This window comes from Simochromis diagramma, unplaced genomic scaffold (assembly GCF_900408965.1).
Source record: "Simochromis diagramma unplaced genomic scaffold, fSimDia1.1 OVJJ01000387.1, whole genome shotgun sequence".
Lineage (NCBI taxonomy): Eukaryota > Metazoa > Chordata > Actinopteri > Cichliformes > Cichlidae > Simochromis > Simochromis diagramma.
The window spans coordinates 2,078,933-2,095,669 of record NW_024387152.1 but is presented as its reverse complement, the minus strand read 5'-3'; the positions used below and the strand labels follow the sequence as shown (position 1 = coordinate 2,095,669).

At 38.4% G+C, this 16,737-nt stretch overlaps 2 protein-coding genes across 2 annotated transcripts; both read right to left on the bottom strand.

The window, feature by feature from the left end:
- Positions 1–811: 811 nt before the first annotated feature.
- On the bottom strand, positions 812–9,790 carry si:dkey-21c19.3 (sentrin-specific protease 1). The gene is made up of 18 exons (XM_040047918.1): positions 9,074–9,790; positions 8,829–8,887; positions 8,548–8,735; positions 8,390–8,465; positions 7,391–7,583; positions 7,093–7,237; positions 6,879–6,997; positions 6,266–6,549; positions 6,088–6,151; positions 5,848–5,886; positions 5,677–5,761; positions 5,439–5,579; positions 4,928–5,059; positions 4,418–4,621; positions 3,031–3,110; positions 2,837–2,921; positions 2,197–2,292; positions 812–2,108 (listed from the first exon to the last, which is right to left on the bottom strand). The coding sequence occupies exons 1-18, from the start codon at positions 9,205–9,207 to the stop codon at positions 2,046–2,048; spliced, it is 2,187 nt and encodes a 728-aa protein (XP_039903852.1). The 5' UTR covers positions 9,208–9,790; the 3' UTR covers positions 812–2,045.
- Positions 9,791–10,910: 1,120 nt separating this feature from the next.
- LOC120743912 (protein lifeguard 2-like) lies at positions 10,911–16,454 on the bottom strand. The gene is made up of 12 exons (XM_040047930.1): positions 16,284–16,454; positions 14,964–15,054; positions 14,725–14,813; positions 14,513–14,577; positions 14,359–14,412; positions 14,215–14,265; positions 14,080–14,119; positions 13,789–13,826; positions 13,463–13,550; positions 13,251–13,346; positions 12,512–12,565; positions 10,911–12,367 (listed from the first exon to the last, which is right to left on the bottom strand). Exons 1-12 carry the CDS (start codon positions 16,296–16,298, stop codon positions 12,218–12,220), a joined length of 831 nt encoding a protein of 276 aa, XP_039903864.1. The 5' UTR covers positions 16,299–16,454; the 3' UTR covers positions 10,911–12,217.
- Between the last annotated feature and the right edge of the window lie 283 nt (positions 16,455–16,737).

Below are 16,737 nucleotides of genomic sequence, written 5' to 3'. Positions count from 1 at the left end.
TTCATAGAGAAGAAATCCCTTCAGTTTTTAAACTTTCATCCTGGTTTGATTTTTGAACTTGCCATTTTTTTTAATTTTTTTTTTTTTAAATAAAATTTTTTTTTCACTGTGACAGTGCTTTTGTTTGTTACCTAAAGTCCCTTTAGCAGGTTGAAGACAACATGGGATGTGCTTTACGGCATGCTGAGGAAAAACCTACACATAATCCAGGCATCTTAAATGCCATGTGGCTGAAACCCAGCCAACAACCACTGATCTTTGATCAGTTGTCAATGGCCTTTTATTAGTGTTTGTTGATCAGTGGTCATGGAAATTTGCATATTGATGATCAAGGAACTGACCTCACAGCCCATTGTTCATTCAGTAGGCTAGTTTGTCATTGTGCAAATGTACTGTTTATGGCTGGGGAAGCCTGCAGTCAGCTTAGACTGAAGAAGTCACCTGGATGAGTGATGAAATGTTTCTCCCACTGAAAATGCTACATCCAGAAACGATGCTTTGGGATTTACTTACCTGGACGACTGAGCGTGCATCAAGACGACATTATGAGATATGCCATGTTTTCATCTAATCGCACTTTGGCAGGTATAAATAATTTTGCTTTTTTTGCCCCCCCCCAAAAAAACACTTTGAAAGACCTTCAGAATGATAGAACTGCTCAAGAGCACTTTGAAAACATCCCTCTCCTTAGAAGTAAAATCTAAAGAAATCTGTGGCGGCTCAACACCAAAGACAAGTTCATGCTTTAACTCGTGTCTTTGAAACCACAAATTAGTTTGAGTTCATGTGAAAGTATTTGGAGAAAAAAAGCCACAATACATGAGAATTTATTTCTAAAACAGACTTGAGTCTAGATAAAATAGATAAGAAATACATTCTTAAAAAAAGTATTTTACATTGTTTGCTGTATATGTTTTAAGTATATACAAAGTTCAAAATATACTGAATATACCAAAAGGTTGTTGAACAAAAGAACACCGAAATACATAAAATAGACTTTTAACCTTATTTTACACCATCAAGAAAACTGGATAAACAAATGACAGAACTTTTACCGTACTCTTACGGTGTAATTGTTTGGTTACACCTGCAAACCAGCATCAAGGAGAAACAATGTTTTTTTTCACTCCAAATCATACTCTGAGGTTATGTCACATTAATTTCTCAGCTTTACTGAAATGTCATAAAGAACTGAGTGGCATTGTATCAATTTACCTGCAACAATGAGGTAATTACCTATTTTAATATTAACTTCACCTTATAACATCAAAATTCTCATCCAAACACAGACTAAAGCAAAATCCACACATAAGCTGCAACTCTGAACTTTGTAGACATTACAGCAAAGCTGTATGCAGTAACACAAAAGTCCAAGTCAGACCTCCAAATGTCTTTAAGCTCCAGATCCGACAGAAAACCAGTGTATCAGCAGGTAACTGGAGAATGTGTGGCAAACCAATAGGTGTCAAATATCCTACATGCTTTACCCAGGCAGGCCTGCCTGAAACAAACTGAGCACTTTTAATATCAACACGATGTGTGTAATCTGTGTGCCACCAGATTGTCCCACCATTGTGTGGAGTTCTCATGTGTGAAGATCAGGGGGGAAAAAGAGACTTTGGCATTTGGGAATGTAATCTGCTTTTAAAACACTTTTTTTTTTTACTGATAACACAATACATGTTAATGAGTGATCAATGACAACTGATTGTGGCACAAAAACATGTAATGAACATTCCACCTCAGAGTATGATTTGCACAAGTGTAACACGTACAAATCAAAGCGTTTGAGCTGCTGTCTGACACATACACAAAAAAAACTGTAGAAGAAGTTGGAGGCAGTGATTTGTTGCTCCAGCAACATCCTTTCAGCTACTTTTAGCCGAGGATGGAAATCGCTGAGCTGGTTCCTGATCAGATGAGCTGGTGTGAAAGTTGTTCCCAGAATTCAAGTCTCCCATCTGCGAGTCCTTTCCTGGGGAGTAAAACTCAACCATCATCAAGATGTGAGGCAACTGTACAACTTCACAATTGTCATCCTCACATCACAACAGCTTGTGGTTTACAATCTCCCAAACGATCCTTTTTCTGAAATATGGCATATGTTTCTGTCAAAAACAAAAGGAAAGACATTTTTAAGCCTTCATTATGACTGCTTACTGAAAAGATACTCTCATTGATGCTGTTTGAAGTTACCTGCGTGAAAGTGATTGGTTTGTCTTTGGTAATGTAATCTGCATATTTGCATGTGAACATTCCACAGTCGCTACCATTCATTTGCTGAGGGATCTCCTAAGAACAGGAAAAGAAAGAAGACAAGTTTGCATCTGCAAATCAGACCTTGATTAACCTACAGTGCAAAATGACATCTGACACTTTGACAAATTATCTATAAAATGTCTTGACAGTAAAAGCTGCTGAGAAACTAATTTGAAAATTCAGAAAACAAAAGTCACAAACATAAGAAACTGGATCTTTAAACATTTCAAATCATCCACGCTCCCATAACATGGCTTTCGTATCTTGTGGAGGCTTACAAAAGCAGCAGAACATCGTATACTTAAAATCTCAGACTGGACTACTAACATTTTTGTCACTATTTTGAAACCATGTGTTACCAGAAACCTAGTGAGGGCTTTACAAAAAAACCAAAAGAACTTTATAGATCTACAGCTATCAGATTCAACTGTAGAACAGTGTCTGATAGAAAAGAGAAACAAGTAAAATGCCAAATGAATAAAACGATACTGTGAGGCAGATAATGAAATCCCATCTAACATTCCTGAAACCATGTGATTTGAACACTTGTCACAACAACCTTGTCTGTAGAACTTACATTGCGTGTTTTGCTGTGCAGAATCCAGCCTGAGGTATCCAGTTCTTTGCCTTTTTTGTCCTTACTTTCCTGTTGCAGGTATTCACTGGAAAACAAAATTGAAGTGCAAAAGTGCGATCTCAGTGAGTTATATTTACCTCTCGAAACACAGACCCCATTTAAACAAATATTGCACATCTGCTACAGAAACTTACAACAATATTTCACATGCTTTATCGTTGTTTCCTCCCATAGAATCAAAGTACATGATGGACTTCTTGCGGAAATCCACCACCTGAAAAAAAACAAAATGCTAAATAAAATCCCAAAATATTTATATCCACATTTTAACTGACCCTTAAAACAACAATAAATTCAATAATTTTATTACACGACAGAACAGTATTATTAAGAATGCAATGGTTATTGTAATCACACTGATCCTACTGTTTCCAGTTTAAGTCCAACATTATGAAGTTTCATTATTTACTTTATCGTAAAATAATGGAAATAAAGTTGAAAGCAAAATCAAAGTCTCCATGAGTGCTTCCAAAATGGGTTTTTCTCCCCGATGTGTGATTCAAACATGATTTGAGAGGCACTTGTAATTTCAATGTACAAAAACGCTAAGATACTAACAGAAGATGCATTTCTGTTGCTGTGCCTAAATTACTGACTAAAGACAGCATAAATCTACTATTGGTTTTTGGTTTTCGGTTTTCAAAGGAATTGTATGCAAAAATACTATATTAAATTATACTATACTTTATTTATTGAGGGCAGGGCCAAGAGTTGTGCTCCCCTAGACTTCTACTGGGGATTTGCCTGAATAGACGTGAGCTCAGATGGGATGGGGCTTTTGCCATAGTGGCTCCCAAATTGTGGAATTTGTTGCCGTTTCACATTAGACAAGCCTCTTCCCAATTTCTAGATCTGCTTTTAAGACCCCACCTCTTCTGTTGTCATTTTAATTGTATTCATTTTTTCAATATATTTAATTTCTAATTTTGTTGCCATGTCTAGCACTTTGGTCAGTGGTTACTATTTTAAAGTGCTTTAGTTGGCTTGGCCATCTTGTGACCGCCACTCATTTAGCGTCTCTCGCAGCTTCCAGAATTCACTCACCAACCACTCGGGTAATAAAGACTTTTCCCCTCACGACATCACATCACATCCATTATGCCCAACAACTTTCAAACAATCAGGCAAAAACTCTGTACCAAATGGACCAAATGTCTTTTCTGAAAAGGTGCGTCTTCCATATTGGCTTCACATTTGAGACTAAGAGCCTATGTACATTTTTATACTGTGTATTATTACACAGTTAGGTCCAATAATCAAGGTGTATTTATTTGTAAAACGTTGGCTCAAAGTGAAGACTTTTAGCTTTAGATAATTCAGAAAAACCAAAACACCATTGAGGAACTACAGCCATTTTTAAACATGGTTGCCTGTGCTGTCAAAGCTTATAATCATCATATAGCATTGACATAACATATGTATAACACTGACATAACGCATGTATAACACTGACAAAGCAGGCCTGTTTATGCTCGTCCTTAAACCTTTAGATTACTTTCTACAACAGCCATTGGGACTTACAGAAAGGCACCAGTGCACCCCCAAGTGGACAGGAACCAACAAGATGTCTTTAGAAAAGATGTCCATCTTTTTGGTCCAGCGGCGGACAGCAGAATAGCCACTGCTGCGCAGCTTGGGATAGAAAAAAGTATTGAACGTATTGACTGTTGGCATGTTGGAATCCTTGCTGCGCTCAACCAGCAGGTTCATGTAGAAGTTGATCACCTGGGAAATTAAAGAGAGACAGTTTAGATCAAGTGGACATGTGCACTCGTTTAGTTGTGGATCATAAATCTAATCGTGTACTGTTTTTTGTTTTAAATAGAAGATGTAGAGAAACAGATAATTTCTTTTTCTGTACATCTTCTGAGGTTCTCCCCCTGGCAAACCAGGGGAGGTAGGCGGTATATTCATCAAGGCAGGACTTACACTGTTCTTCATCCATGTAGCCACATTGGAGCTGTGTTTCTTAATTGTGTCAATAAGATCTCTCTATTTTTCCCCTTCATTTCTAATACAACATTTACGCACCTCATCATTGAGCCAGTTGAGGTTGCTCAGGGTTTGCAGGTCTTTACGTGTAAGGCTGAGACCAAAACCTTCACTTAACACTTCATGAGGATTGCCCCCTCGCAGCACCCTGTTCACTTCAGCCTCCATTTCCTTAAGAGGAAGAATGAGACAGTATACATGTATGACACCATGAAATAGTACTTACATTTTTATATATATTTTATATTAGTCTGACAATATGCAAGGACAGTAATTAAAAATAAAAGTCCCTTCATATTCTTAATCAGAATATTACTGATAAATGAGATTAAATGAGGAACCTTAACAAAACCAACAGAGAGCACTTAATTTTCAAAAGATTGTAGAAGAAATCTCTGCACATCTATCATCAAAATGTAGTTGCAGTTTTACTTTTTAAAAGATAAATACTAGTTAGAAAACATACTTCCCTGCGACAGTCTGTTGTGGTCACTCATTTCAATAAATATATAATGAGCTATGCAAGTACATTAGGGTACAATTTCCATACCTCTGTAAGTTCAGGGAATTCTGGTTTCTCTTCCAAAGACGTCTCTTCTTTTATGATAGGACTCAAAGGAAGCTCTTTCTCCAAAGGAACTCGAACACAGACTTCGACATCTGGGCTACGCTGCTCCTCGTCAGACAGGCGCTGAGAACCAGAAATTACAAAGCAAATTAACGCAAAAGGAAAAATAATGAACATGCCAAATCTTAACCCAATAAGGTTTTGTGAGCTGACCACTCACCTGCTGCAACAACTGAGCAGCCAGAGCTTCTTGCTCTTCTATCTGTCTCCGTCTTTCCCTCGCCCGGGAGTCATACATACTTGTCCTACAGGAAGAATTTAAAAAAGGAAAAAGATCTTTTTGCACTATTCAAATGTCGTGTAAATTAAATAAATAATTTAGTACACTTACAATTCTTTGATCCATAACTCCGCTTGGAAACATGGCACACTGTTAAGACAGAAATGTATCGTGATGAGATATGTGTAAACCTTGGTTGTGCTGAAATCTACCTAAACACTTAATACACATACACATTTATAAACAAAATAAGAAAACAACTTGAAATGTTTGGCTATATATGCCTCTGTTTGTATTATGTTTAACCAAGTTACACTTCAAATAGCAAGCCTGACCAAAAGAAATACTAACCTCGAGCTGTCTTGTTTTTTACTTTTTTGCTCATCTACAATAATTACAGAGTCGCCATCATGAGCTGTAAGAAAAGGCAAGAATAAGACCCATGAACAACCACCAAGTAACGTTTAATTCACTTACAATAATATGTTCCACGCTCTCCCCATTTCCATCAAGTACTCAGTATGATTACCTGATGACTGTGTGTCCTGAGAAGAGTTATCCTGCAGAGCTGATGGAGAAGGAGTTGATATGAGAGTAGCTCCTCTGCTGGAACTCAGGTCCCTGTCCAGGGACCATGTCTGGATCTCTGGCTTGCTGGGGCCCCCCAGTGGACTGGGAAGGTTGCTGGAGCACTGGCTAGAGACTCCCCTGGGGCTGGCGGGACTGCTGGGCCCCTCTGAAGTTCCTCCTGCTGCTGACCCAGTTGGAGAAGAGAACTGCAGCAGTCTGCGGCTGGTGGTCAGGAAGCTGGTGCTAATGGGACAATGACAAGTAGAATGGTACAATAAGTGACTGGTCTGGAAACAACATGATTACAACAACAGGATAAAGTGGGGTAGGCTGTTCTGATCCCCACATACCATAGCTATATGATAATGTGCACACCAGGAAAAAAACGAAGATCCCCTTTGAAGTCTCTGGCTCAATGCACATGAAAGCCATGTCATTCCATGCTACGCAAAATAAGAAGATATGAAAACTACCTTTCATGCTTCTCTCACGCCCCCCCCCCCAAAAAAACCAAAATTATATCTCATTACACATTTTTTGTAACAGGAACATGGCATTGATTCAATACGTACAAATCTCTGTGAGACCTCACAATAGTGTGCGAGCTGCCATTGTGAAGATAAGACGACTGACCACCAGAGACCATAGTAAGAAGCTGCCTGTAGACCTCCTTCTCCTCCTCTCGAACAGACTGTTAAACAAAGAAAAACCCCAGTATGAACAGACAGACATGCAACAAATAGATATGAAGGAATCACACAGTTCATTACTGCTTTCATAAATAACCTCCTGTGCTGTGCAGCGGGGCCTGGTCTTGGGTAAGCAGCCTGATGAGGTACTGTGTGTTGGGCTCTGCACCACTTTGATAGGAAAGGTCTTCTCATACATGCTGGTGCATGAGCTGCTTGTTGCACCTACTCCACTAAACGAACTGCAGACAAAATTTTGGATTTACAAAAAAAATTTATAATAATGATTGAATATTGCTTACATGTCACAATAATAAATAATTTAACAAGCAGCAACTGCTGAAAAAGAATTTTCTGTCAGACACACACAAAAGATGTAAGGAATACAAGAATACCTTTGAGTTCCATGCGTTCGGAGACTTAAAGGCCTGCCTAGCCTTGGAGAAGGCTGCCATTTAGGGGTGATGGAGGGTGGCAAATTAACCGAATGCCCGTTTGTTTTTGGCACCTCACGATGCACAGGACTCATGCACACTTGTCGCCTACAAACTTTTGATCCCGTATTTGACTTCTCATTACGCAACCACTCTGGAATACAGGGAGAAAGTACAGTAAGAGTTACAGTCCAGACAGGTTTTTGAAACCTTAAATGCAGATCGCATATCATGACTTACACCTGATATATGCTTCAGTGCAAAATCTACTCCATAACCTATTAAGTAACCTGATGTGCATCTTCCAAGAAACCCAACTACATGTCGGGTCAATGTAGCCCGCAATTATTGTGACTGGCCTATTCATCACCATCGAAGTCTAAATCAGCCCTTAATACTGCATTACATTCTAATACTTCTATATTTTATTATGTAACAAGGCCTGTTGTATTGTTGCTATCAAAAAATTATTCGCAATGCTGCTGAAACTAATGTCACTGTGTCACCGTCCAACTACTCTGGACCTAACGTACCTGAGATTGATGACAAATTAGTGTTTATGCAATTAAGTAGTACAAGAGCAGAACTGGGGTATGAAAATCACAAAGCCCATACAGTCTGATACAGTACATTTGCTAAAATATTTCCAATTAAAGACTGTAGAGTAAGAAGGTATTACAAACAACAAAATATAAAGGTTGTCAGACAATTTAAAAGACATACTTGGAAGCTGAAAGCTCTTACAACAGCACTGTCCTGGAAAACACTGTAATTCAACTGGTGCCACAACATCCAAAACCCAGTGAATGTTTTAAAACCTTTTAGTTTTAATCATAGTTACTTGGAGTGGACAGGCATTCTCAGAGGGTGAAATTCTGGAAATGCTGCATATGCCCATCTCTGTTCAGCTCAGTTTTGTTAATACAACAACTTTTGAAAAGTTTAAAATGTTAAGCTTACCAGATTTTGACGTTTTCCACTCCAAAGTTGTTGAGGGAGCAGCAAATGTCTCATTCTGAGAATTCCTGTCAAGGATCTAAATCCGAACACATACAAGTTAAATAAGATTCACGTGTGCCAACAGTCTTTACAGGGACACCCATAAATCTGCACCATACCAGCCTCCCTGTCCAAATTGCTGATGATGTTGATGGGCGCGGATGAGGTTCTCCAGGTGGCAAACCAGGGGAGGTAGTCAGCATATTCCTCAAGGCAGGACTTACATTGTTCTTCATCCATGCAGCCACATTGGAGCTGTGATTCTTAACCCCTTCAGCTGCATTCTTGACTGAGTCGATAAGATCCCCTGTAGAAATTTCAAACACACAGAAAACAATGTGTGCCTATACTCTCCACAATTACATTCACAACATACGTAACAAAGTGAGTTTCTACTTACCCATTCGTGATTTCTTTATCACCAAACCATCTTGGTCGATGTTATGGCCATCTTCCAAACTTAAAGAAAAACAGACGGTATCCTGTTAACAACACGCTACCTCGTTTTTGTCAAACTTAAGATAACGGCTAAATGGACAGCGAGCTAAAACACTGCGGTCACACAAACACTGCACTCATAGTTCTGTCTGGGTTTAAGCTTCTTGGCATTGATTACCAAGGGAGTTCAGATATATCTGCTCGTACCATTCAAAGGGTCTTTTCCTCCTCATCTGACCATCTCTTGGTGTGCGTTGAGCATGTGGGTGTTCGGCAGCTGGTACACCATTGCGAAGACTGGCAACGCTCGTTTCTATCCATTCGCAGATTTTATTCAACATGGCTCAAAAGTTTTGGAAATAACGGCGCTAGTTTCAAGACAAATCGCTGTCACTGATTTCAGTCAGCCTTAGTGTCAATGTAGTCAAACCCAATTAAGCTAATGTGCTTTTTTTCGACCGGGCAAAGTTAGCCGAGACTGCTTCAAACACCAACACTCCTAACAAATGCCATTTTATCACCACACGAACACTCGCAAAACCGCTTGATATTTAGCTTACAATTAGCTAGCTACCTAACTAGCAAACTAGGCTAACTACCCTGCTAGCTAACGTTGTTAGCTACACGGCTAATTTATGAAAGTATGTTTAAATTACGACGGGAATGCGATAAGTCGCAACCGACGCGTTCAGGAAAACGAAAATCATGTTGGGTTACACCCTAACTCATTTATATATCCTTAACGTGACAATAAATTGTAAATAAACTCGTTGAAGAATAACATCTCCCGCTTCTTCCTCATTCAAAACCACAACATGGCTGAACCGAGCGTCTGACCATCGTACATTGTGATTGGGTGATTGGAGGTTGTAAATTCCAGTGTACTTAAGGCTAACTGGTCGATTGCAGAATGGTGGGACGCCTTAGGGCTCTGGTTTAACGGAGGGTCTTTGACGTTTAGTCCTACGTCACAGCCGTAGGACTCGACTTGTGGATACAATCAAAGCGCACTAAATCCTGTGTATTTCTTTTACTGATCAATTGCCTTTGACCTCGATGGAAAAAGCAATGAGGTCAAGGACAATGGTGAATGAGAGTTATTTCGTTATCCATAATTTCCCTGTACATGTACAAAGATAATAAAGGGCTATTCTGTTCTATTCTTATAGGAAAAAAATGCACTTACGGAACTGTTCTTATCCCAAGTGGATGAAATGCCATAATTTCACACGTTTCTTTCTTTTTTTTAATCTTAAATTAAAGTGTTGCCAGATGCTATTTTTGAAAGTTCTGCAACACACAATAAACCAATTTGTTCCATGAGAGATACACCAGTAAGGATGTTTCCTTAAAATGTATGTGTTTCTGCAGCAAATCACAAGTGAACTGTAAAAGTGGATTGTCTATTTCTGGATGACCTTGTGCTTGTACAATAAAAATGATAAATATGAGTCTTTATGAACCCAAACACTCACTGGACACTTTGCTAGTATGCAGTTGAACCCCCTTTGGCTTTCAGAACTGACTTCATTTTTCAACAAAGTGCTGGAACCATTCCTCAGATAATTTGGCCTATTTTGACATGATAGGATGACACAGTAGATTCAATCTCCCATACTACCATACTGGTCACTGGATATTTTCACTTTTCTGGACCATCCTTGGTAAACCCTAGAGATGGTTGTGTAGGAAAATCCCAGTAGATCAGTAGTTTCTGAAATGCCTAAATTACCTTTCTTTCTTCATTATGATGGTCATTTACAACTTCAGCAGGTCATCTTGGCGATCTATACATGCTTAAGTGCACAATGTTGCTGTCATGTGCTTGACTGATTGGATATATACATTAACAAGGAATTGAACAGGTGTACCTAATATATTGGTAAATCAATGTATAACGTCTTTTAGCATTTGCTACTTAACCCAGTCCCAGCCGCCAGGCTCACATAATTTTAGGCTCAGTATAGGGGATGCCCCAAACTACCAAACCCAAGAATCCCTTTGTTCAGTCAAAGACTTTACTGATACAGATGAAACAACAAGATACTTTTAGCACAATTTATTTAATCAGAGAGAACCATGATGACAGTCATACACATTCACCCGATATAACATTAACATCTAGCGTGAAATGCAGGGCCCTGATAAAACGTGAAACTGCATCAATGGAATCAAATAAAGGTTATCCAAGGCCACTTTCGAAGACTTATATATTTATTTTAAGCATCTAGCTCGCTACACATTTTATCTCATACACTTTCTAAAATACATCTTTCTGTCTTAAAAAAATAAACTTCAAATCTTATGAAATATAGCGTTCAAATCCCTCTCTAAGTACAGGCCTTATCAAAAATAAAAGTCAATCCATGCACATATGGCACTGTTATGTTTATATTTTACCATTTCTCACCACTTCAAACCAACTACAGAAGTGTACATACAGACCCCCCAAAAAAACTATAATGCTGAAAATGAAGGCTTCCTCAAACTAAGTACTATTCATGAAAAACCATGATTTAAAAGAGTTCAGATTCAAATGCAATGACATACCATAAACACCACAACAAGGTGAATATAGTGGAATATCTTACTGACCAAACAGTGTATAACATTAACATAAATCAACAAGTCAAGGCAGAAATCAACACCAAAATCCCACGTTGAATAAATCATTTTTTTTAGATTGTCATTCAAACTCCAGAGAACGTGTTTCCTACCCTCAAACTGTTAGACACAGTGGGGTTTCTTGTAATTCACAGTAGTAAGACAAGAATAGATACGACTGAAAACAGGCAAATTATTCAAGTCTTTTAAGCCTTTTTAAAGTTTCATTTGTGCTTCCAGTCATCCACATGAAAACCCACAGCAACAGTGCCATGATATAATGACTGAATTTGGCATAGTTAGATTTTTTTTAGGGTCATCCATAATGTATCTCCTAATGACTATCAACATCTATTATTTGCAGGAAATTTATTATACCTATGCAAGCATGACAATAAGAGACCCATATAGTTTTATATGAACACTCACAGTCTGATAACGCTACATGAAATGAAGATGATCACTGATTATTGAGTGTTTCTGGGTGATAGGCCACAGTTTGGCTCATGGCTTCACAAACATGCTAGAGACGATGGAAAGGTTATAGACATTTTATGTGTGAATACTCACATACCCCAGAAATTGGTGTTTACTTGTACAAAGTATTGACAACCTCATCTGTATAAGGCAAAATAAATAAATAAAGCTGTTAACTGGGAGCCTCATCACCACTATCAACAACAGCTTAAAAGACTCTTTTTATGTTTGACTACATTTCTGTAACTGGTGCAGCTCTTGTCGACAGGTTTACTCTCGCTTTGTTCCAAAGATCTGGAGGAAAAAGGAGAAGATGTAGATGATATCCAGGTAGATGTTGAGAGTGGCGAAGACGTATTCTTCTGGACTCATGGTGTACCGCTTGTTCCCCATAAGGAGTTGGGTATCAAATGCCAAAAACTGCAACACATATTAATAATAATTTATAAAAAAAGCAAAAACAAATAACTCAACTTTTATATTGTTTGTAGGCACCTACTGCACGTGTTCTATTAAATGCGACTGGGCCTATTAGTAATAGCTCATCTGTATTTATATGCTCACCATGGTAAACAGTATAGCTCCCAACACAGCATAGACACCATCCAGCCAGGGTACCTGAATGACACATATTCATTTATTAGTTGTGATTCCACTTACTAATTTACAATAAGCAATCAGCTGAAATACCATTATATTTTATTATATGTTCTCAATTTGGAGTTGAGTCTGTATTAGTTTGAAAACATGTACTCATTTGAGGACTTATTTACTATTTAAATACTGTAGATTTAAGCAAAAGCAAAACAACAACCAGCCCTATTTGACTACTGTATTAAACTGCTAAAACAAATAAAAAGAAATGTGTAGTTATTTATTGTTTTTTAAGACACAATGGTTAGGTAGTCTAAAAATACGTTGAGAAGATTTTTTACTAGAGTCAAAGGATGTCTGAGAGTTAGCTATACTGCTGAAAATAGCAGGTATCTACCTCATGCAGAAGGGTGAGGAAATTTTAACAGTGTGCAAAACTCCTGTCAAAGCAAAAGGTGCTTTAAAGAATCTAAAATGTGAAACTATTTTTTCTTTATTAACCACTGAATTCCACATGTTTGTAATCTCTTCAGTAGACTACTGTTCTACATGACAGAAAATAATAACAACTGAAAAAACCTTAAATGAGAAAATGTGTCCAAATTTGTGTCTGGTGTCTTAAATCCCGGCTGTTCTGGTACAATCAGCTAACTCGTGTTTACCTGACAGAAAAATTATGCGATTATTGGATTAGTTTGATCACACTTACATATTGGAAAGGGAGGACAAGGGCCAGCACCAGGCCAGAGATGAACATCACCATGCAGAAGACAAAAAGCACACCTTGGTATGAGGTCACATCAAACTGCAAAGAAGAAAGCACATCAAACCAGACATATGTAAGTCAACATGTAGGAAAAGGTGATTCAGGGAAGTTAGATTCACAAGTGCACAGAAAGAAGAGCATTTCGGTTTTCTCACCTTGGTTTGAAAGCTAAAGACTGTGACCAGGAGACAGACTGCTGCTGTAATGCCCAGACACATCACCACTGACTTGGTGTTATAAAAGCTGTTAAAACAGCAAACGTGTAAAATGTTATGCAATTGTTACCACAGGGTGGGGGGTTCAGGATACTTTTTCTTAGGTGGCCTTAAAAGCACTGGCACAGATCGGATTATTCTGCTAAAATAAATAAAGTATCCTAACTTTAAACTGACATGCTGTAAAGAAAATACACTGCTGGCTATAATTATTTGAATATAAAATCCATTAAGAAGACAATCTAAAGAAGGCATGCAAAATATACCTGGACAACATCCCTGTCATGTAGGAGAGCGAGAGAGTCTGTAACATAGGACAGTCAGTCGGAAAATATAGGCATTATATGCGAATAACAGCATAACAAATAACATCACCTTAAAAAAAACTCTATATATTTATTGTTAGATTTCCAGAGTTAACTTGCAAGTCAGCTTTTAAATGCACAAAATAATGAGTTATATCTTACTGCTATAAAAAAAAAGTTCAGAGAATCCCATCCATGTGTAAGCAAGGTCATATTTATTAAAAAGATAACACATATCAGCGATATACTTACGAAGATGACAAGCAGAATCAGGTTCCATGGAAACTGTCTCCTGTAGGGGTAAACAAAGACCAGTGTTTCAATATTTGATGTGATGTGAACTGTTTCCATATGATGTGCATTTCCTTTTGATAACTTCTGCCTCACCTTGGTGCAGAGCAGCAAGACAAGGTCAGATAAGTGACAAAGAAAACAGCGCTGCAAAACAACAAGAATATTGTTTGATGTCTTTAGACAGAAAAGACATCAACACAAAATAAGTGTACACTTCTGAGGGATGGTGTTACTTACTAAGAGGCCCAGTACCACCCAGGATTAGTCTGAATGTAGTCCTTCACAGGGTCACTGTAAGAGAGTGGCTCAGGTAAGTGTGCTACCATTCGAGGCTTATACAATTCAACATGAGAGGATACTGGGAAAAAATCTGCTTTCATCAGACGCTCACCAGAATGTGAACAGAGCCACGATCGCGAGAGTAACCAAGAGCTGGATCATCAAGATGCTGTACACCTTAAAAAAGAAAGAAAGTATTTGTTCTATGTACTGGCCTATAAAGTATATAAAAGCACTTGATCAACACATTATCAGTGATGCGCTGCATTCACAGTCACAGTGTTATCATCAGTAAGCATTTTAGGTAATTAAGCTTTTTCATACCTTTCGGATGAAGACCCTCCTGATGTTGCGATCATCCCAGTTGAATTCTGTGAGCATCTCAACATCGTTGTAGCAAGGAGCACTGACGCCTAAAGGGATCATCACAACACATGTTTTAGACAATATTTGCTTATGTAGTCCCATCACTCCCACATGAATTCAACACCTGGCAAATATTTAAGAGTATATGTAAGATGAAGACTCTTTAAGATGACTTGAGGGATAAAAAGCAGCCATACCTGCAGTAGCTTCCTCATAGCTGGGAGGTGCAGGCGCCACCAAGGCCTCTCCACTGGAAGAGCCGTTGGTGGTCTTGTTTGCAAGTGCCAGCTGGTTGGATACAAGATGAACACTTTGTTATCTTCAACTTAACACTTTGATTTCAACGAATAGCAAACCATTTTTTTCTGACTATCTCCTATGTTTGGCCTCTTTATTTAATATTAAATCTTGAGTGCAAATGGTTCCATATCTGGAATCACATATGACTGGGGTAAAGGGGTTTTAATTTGTAGTTTTTAATGTCAACAAAATACATATATTGATATGAAAGTGAGGACTTGTAGATTTTTGATAGGTGTTGTATACCAGGATGAACTGCGCCAAAGATTTGGAGTAATGACTAAAGAAATATATAATAATAACAAAAACATAAATAAATTGTTTATAAAATAGTAAACAGCTATTATCAACAGCTTATATAAGTGTTAAATGTTCACTTTACCATTAAAGTTTAATTTGGTGCTTTAAATTTAAATGAAACCTCAGCTCATAGTACCGATGATCTAACCCTCAGCTCAAATAGCAGCTGCTCTTAATAATTGACACTTCACCGGAGAAGTCAGGCTGCCTTGTCACAATTTCAGTGGGGTACGTCAAGTTTTAACCCATTTTTAGTTTTAATAACTGTAATTATAACGAATTACAAAAGGTTTTGATTGACAGGTTTACGCGCATGAAGCCTTCAGCTGTCAAGATCTATATTTAAAGATAAGAAACACCCACGGGGATCGTTCGTATCTATATCGTTAGTCTGGAAAACATAACAGACAGGCGATGTTAAAGAAAAAAGATGCACAGTGTTAAGCTTAAAACAATAATAATCCAGAATCCTCAATGACTGATGTAACCGCCTGGACGTAACCACGCAGCCAGGTCTACACAAATAAAGGTTGTCATGGTGATGTGACGCATTTGCTAAAGTATCACTTACACGGCGCACAAAATGTGAAAAATACTTTGAATATGAAAAGAAAAAAATTAAGTAGATTAATTTCTCACTAATGAGAAACCCCGTGCGCTCGAGTCCTGCAGAAAATGTGACGGTGCATCGCGCAAAATTAGTTATTCAAGTAATTCTATGATTACTGAAAATGACGAAAGCCAGTTTCATCTACAGGTCCGCATTGCCATTACGCACCTGATAATAATGGGACTAACTGGATTTGGTAGGCACTCACATTAACTGTTAGGAAAATATTCACAGTAAATAAATTAAAAAATATTGATTTCGACGTCTTAATGAAGTCCTAACTGAATAACGACATTAAAGCTCATACCTTGCCCTGCGTCATGATGCCTGTGTGTTGTCCAGCAGTAGGTAGCCCCGGTGCGTATTCCAAACACACAATAGCGCGGTGGGGTCTTCTTTATTGGGATATTTCTCGGAGTCTGGCGAGACTAAGACTGACAGCTGTGAGAAAGGACTGGGACTGATGTGGTCTTCTCGCCTCTTTAGACTGAATACCCAACCTCTGACGATACAGTGATGTAATCCAAAAACAACGCTCAGACTCGAGCAGACACCCCCCTCCCTCACCCACCCAGGGATGTTCTAGCAGCATCCAGATGAAGTTGCACCATAGAGAAACGCTGGGACTGTACCACAGCACCGAGAAAAATAGGGAGTACGGATCTCTGCATGATGCGTTATGAGGACAGAAGTCCAGACGAATCTGGAAATATGGTCTGCAGCAGAACCAGGACAGCGGGGGTTTGCAGGGTACAGTGACA

Coding starts and splice junctions, on each gene's coding strand:
- si:dkey-21c19.3 (XM_040047918.1), bottom strand. CDS start 9,207: ATGTTGAATAAAATCTGCGAATGGATAGAAACGAGCGTTGCCAGTCTT. Junction 7,584..8,389: donor GTGGAAAACGTCAAAATCTG/GTAAGCTTAACA, acceptor CCTGTATTCCAG/AGTGGTTGCGTAATGAGAAG. Junction 6,152..6,265: donor TCAGGACACACAGTCATCAG/GTAATCATACTG, acceptor CTTTTCTTACAG/CTCATGATGGCGACTCTGTA.
- LOC120743912 (XM_040047930.1), bottom strand. Junction 14,814..14,963: donor CTATGAGGAAGCTACTGCAG/GTATGGCTGCTT, acceptor TGATCCCTTTAG/GCGTCAGTGCTCCTTGCTAC. Junction 13,827..14,079: donor TGATTCTGCTTGTCATCTTC/GTAAGTATATCG, acceptor CCTATGTTACAG/ACTCTCTCGCTCTCCTACAT.